Source organism: Propithecus coquereli, unplaced genomic scaffold, assembly GCF_000956105.1.
Source record: "Propithecus coquereli isolate 6110/MARCELLA unplaced genomic scaffold, Pcoq_1.0 Scaffold44, whole genome shotgun sequence".
Classification (NCBI taxonomy): domain Eukaryota; kingdom Metazoa; phylum Chordata; class Mammalia; order Primates; family Indriidae; genus Propithecus; species Propithecus coquereli.
In genome coordinates this window covers 12,802,947-12,807,707 of record NW_012150174.1, presented here as the reverse complement: position 1 = coordinate 12,807,707, position 4,761 = coordinate 12,802,947, and the positions used below count along the sequence as shown (strand labels likewise).

The following is a 4,761-nucleotide window of genomic DNA, read 5'->3' as shown; positions in this document are numbered from 1 at the left end:
AAACCGGGGGTTGGGAGTGAGAAATAGACAATGACCAGCACAAGAGCCTGTAGCAACAGGTACTATGGCAGTACTGTAGACGCAATGATGAATTCTTATTCTAGAAGAACTCACGATATAGTGAGGAAATCAAACACATAAATTGATAACTGACACCTCTTACTCAGAATGAAAAGATGCTGCAGCCAAGGCTGAATATTCAAGCAACTCACTTTGTTCCTTCTTCACCCTATAACTACCATTCATCTGGTAGAACTGTTACAAGCTGGAGATCTAGTAGTTGCAGAAACTGAAAATGCCTTTATAGAATTTACTGTATATCCATAAATCTTTTTAATAAGAGAAAATTCACAAATTGCAAGATTTTTATTCTAAAGATGAATCTACTTCCTCATGTGACCCCTTTCTTCCTCATGCCCCTTTATGCTTTAGACATGCTAATTATCTTTCTGTTCCTTCAGTGTGCTGTTATCTATTTTGACTCTTGGCCTTTCCTCTCCCCACAACCTCTGACCCTCTCTAATCCCCACATTTTTCATCTGTCTAATTGCTTCAAGTGTTAGCCTAAATGCTACCCTCCTAAAACATTTTCTCTTACCATCCTGGCCATCTACCTACCATTTGCTTCCATAGCACCCAGTTCTTTTATCAGTACATTTATAACATGTAATATCACTGTGCCTTTATCTTCCCTGCTCATCTCTAAACTACCTGAAGAAAGAATTTGCATCTATTTGTTTTATTCACCATTATATCCTCACTGACTATTACAGTGTGTAATAGGGATACAAGAAATACTGAATAAATAAGTGAATAAGTTGAGCAAGGCAAGAATTGCTATGTCATAATCATTCAGTACATTAAAGTGATTAATATTCTCAGAATGGATGTTTCATATTGGGGACAAGTAAAATACAAGGTTGAGTTGGTGTAGATGGAAAGAAGATATTATTGAGGTTCATGAATGCTAGAATAATTCCAAAATAATAATAATAATAATAATAAATAAAATTAGTAGGTCCTATTTTTTTTCAAATCAATAATTCTTAAGCAGTAGAGTAATATAAGAGCAATATACAAGGACTATTTGTTAAGGTATGTTGAATAACTTTGAGAGTGGCTTAGAATAAAAATGGGAGACCAATTTTGGACTCCCACTTAAAAGGGTCATTACAGACAGTCAGAATAGCTCTTCCTCATTATTTCTTGTACATTCAGTCTCAGTTTGACGAAAATTTTCTCTGATACACTACATTTCTTTATCTAGTCAGCAGATGTCTCAATGATATCTTATATTCTCATTTGTCTTAGAAAATTTTGCATTTGTTTTTCACCTAATTTGTATGTAGAACCTATATTATAATGACATATTGAGGGTTTTCACTTAGACACATACTGATGTATGATATTGCACTAGTTTGCTGATGTAGTCATGATACAGCATGGAGGACCACAAGAATTTAAGAGCTCAAAAGAAAGTGTCTCAAGAGACACATTTCAACTGCAAAAGTTGCAGTAATATCAATTCTTTCATCTCCCATGAAACTATTGATTTATTTCCATAATGAGAAATCAGCTGTTACAGTTCTAGAAGGAGTTTAAAATTGGAAGAGGATTGTGAAATTATTAACATTATTATTAATATCAGTCGTAGTCCATCATCACTAACCTAATGCAATCACAACTACCACTATTGCCTCCATCACTATGACATCATGATCAGTTATCATGAGATCTATTTATATCTTAACCACTGGATAGCTTGTTCCTTACAGACATCAATGTTTGTTAGCTTATATGCCTCCAGAACTACTATCACAGAATTTTAGATATAGAGAGAATCTAATACAGTGTATTTTAGAGCTAGACTCCGTGGGCTCAAATAATGGCTTTGATATTAATTAGGTGTGCAATATCAGATAACTTATTTAATCTCTCTGTTCTTCAGTTTCCTGATCTACAATATCAGGTGACTGACCATAAGTAACTTATGTATAATGTGCTAAGAACAGCACCTTTTATTTTATTATTATATATTTATTATTATATTATTTCAAGGTACTTATTATCTACAGTGTATATTAATGGTAGCTTATGGTTAAAACAATAAATATCATAAATATCAAATATCTGATTTCTCCTTTAATTTTTCCTTTACTTTTCTTGTGCTGTGATTTGAAGAGTCCAGGTCGATAGTACAGTGCTAATAATAAATATGACCATGACAAATGTCATGGGAATGACATCCTTCATGGGACACTGTTTCTTCCTCAAGGCAGCAGGGCTCAGCTGAGCAGAAGGCAGTGGCCACTCCTCAAAGTCTTTTTGATAGCATTCTTGACTTCCTGGTTCCTCAGGCAGTAGATGAATGGATTTAGCATGGGTGTGAGAACTGCATACACAGCTGAGATTAATTTGTTAGAATTAAAAGATGCAATAGCTCTGGGCCGGACATACATGAAAATCATGGCTGTGTAATAAATTATAACTACAGTGAGGTGGGATGCACAGGTGGAGAAGGCCTTCTTCCTTCCCTGGGTGGAAGGTATACGCAGAATGGTGGAGACAATGTAGATATAGGAGAGGACAGTGGTGATGAGAGGGAACACAAGAATGACAATAGCCAAAGCAAAGTCCACTAGCTCAGCTATGGACATGTCTTTGCATGACAGTTTGAGGATTGGTGAGATATCACAGAAAAAGTGATTCATAACATTGGAGCCACAGAAAGCAACATGTGAAATGAAATAGACCTTAATGACAGAGACTGTGAAACCACTCATGTAGGAGAAAGCCACCAGCTGCATACAATAATTTGTGGTCATGATGACTGAGTATCGCAGAGGGTGGCAGATGGCCACATAGCGGTCATAGGCCATGGCTGCCAGGAGCACACACTCTGTGCAGGCAAGTGAGATAAAGAAGTAGAGCTGGGTCATGCAACCTGTGAAGGGGATGTGCCGTCTCTGCAGGAGGAATCCGTCCAGCATCTTGGGGACTGTGACAGAGACATACCAGACCTCCAGAAAGGACATGCTACTCAGGAAATAGTACATTGGCTTATGCAGGGAGCCAGTGACCCAAACAGTGAGCATGATAACAAGGTTCTCTGTTACCACTAACAGATAGATCACAAAGAAGAGGAAGAAGAGCAGGACCTGTAGCCATGGGGCAGTGGGGAAGCCCACCAGGATGAATTCACTGACCAGAGTGATGTTTATCCCCAGCATGACTAAAAGCACTGAGAGAGATTAGAGTCTTCTGCAGCAACACCACAAATAATGAAGATGGCTATGATGTCGGACAAGAGATGGAAGTAAGTTCATACATCATGAACTGTGAATGAGACTCATAAAGTAATTTCTGTTAATAAGGACTCTTCTTCAAATGTGAAGCACATACTTTCATTAAAGTTTTTTTAAGTAAAAGTCTCCCAGAATCAAAATGCGCTTCCACTCCCACTCTCTCTCACCTGATGACAGTGATTGGAATGTCAATGTTTATGTCATTCCCAGCTCTTTTGTCAATGAACATAGATACATTTACCTCTCCCATGTTGATTCCAGTTCTCCGTTTAATTAGCAACTCATTGCACAAATATTTATTCCTGCCTGAAAGGAAACGTGGAAGGTAGCATCCGGTCAGAGGAAGTTCCAAAAGTTCAATATTTGAGTGATCCCTGGGCTTTGATCCAGCATAGTTTCTTCAAATTAGAGTCTGAAGAAATTTGAAAATTGTAATAACTATTGGAAAATTCCTTAATGACTCCTGCATTGACTTCACATAAAAATGCAAAGGCTTAGTTATCAAATGTAAGAGGCACTTCATATTTTGATCCCCACCTGTTTCTCCAACTTCATCTCTTGTGACCTTCTAAATAACGTTCCATGGCAGGAGATTGAATGAGGAGGTGCTGAAATACATATTATTGGCACCACTATCTCTTTTCCATAGCAGCAAACATTGGCAGAGCTTAGCACTTTTTGCTGAGTAGGAAAAGATTGTCCCTTACTCTCAACCTCCAATCTCCACTTTACTAATAGTAATAGTATTTAGTTTACTAATAAGGAGTTCCTGGCCTAGTTCCTCAATGCCTTTGACCAAATAATTTTTTTGGAGAGAAGAAACTGGTCTGGGAGTAGAAATTATCTAGTTTTACCCGTGATCTAGCCCCAGTGGAAAGCAGCACCAATGCAGAGGACCCTACTCTTTAGGATATTTGTAATAATTCACGTTTCCATCATCAGCCACACAATGTACAATATATTCACCTCTGCATAAAATTAAATAGCACTGACTTTAGTGTTAGGACAATATTTCAGTCTTATTTCTATTACACAATAGTTGTGTCATACTTGAGAGATCACTTAACAATTATATACTTTCATACCCTCGTCTATAAAATGGGAAAAAATTATAATAATGCTGACCTGAACGTACTGTGTTGTGAGAATTAAATGTAATAATGCATGGAAGGCACTTAACATAGGACTTGACCCAAAGTTATTTTCTATAAGTATTAATTGTTATTATGTCACATTAGACTCATACGTATTTACTTAATTATACGTGCTCACATTTTCACTCACATGTATTTCTAAACACACACAATCATTCATTCTCTCTATTTTACTCAATTTTCTTGCTATACTCTGGGGAATAAAATAACCCAAGTTTCCTGGAGAACAGGATTATAGTATCTGTGAAAATCTCTGAGTTATAGATCACTCGTGACTTTTTCCTAATTGACTCTTTGATGAA

At 36.9% G+C, this 4,761-nt stretch overlaps 1 protein-coding gene across 1 annotated transcript; it reads right to left on the bottom strand.

Annotated features, from left to right (window-relative positions):
- Positions 1–2,285: 2,285 nt before the first annotated feature.
- LOC105818266 (olfactory receptor 6-like) lies at positions 2,286–3,230 on the bottom strand. Its single transcript, XM_012654202.1, has one exon. It carries the CDS (start codon positions 3,228–3,230, stop codon positions 2,286–2,288), a length of 945 nt encoding a protein of 314 aa, XP_012509656.1.
- Between the last annotated feature and the right edge of the window lie 1,531 nt (positions 3,231–4,761).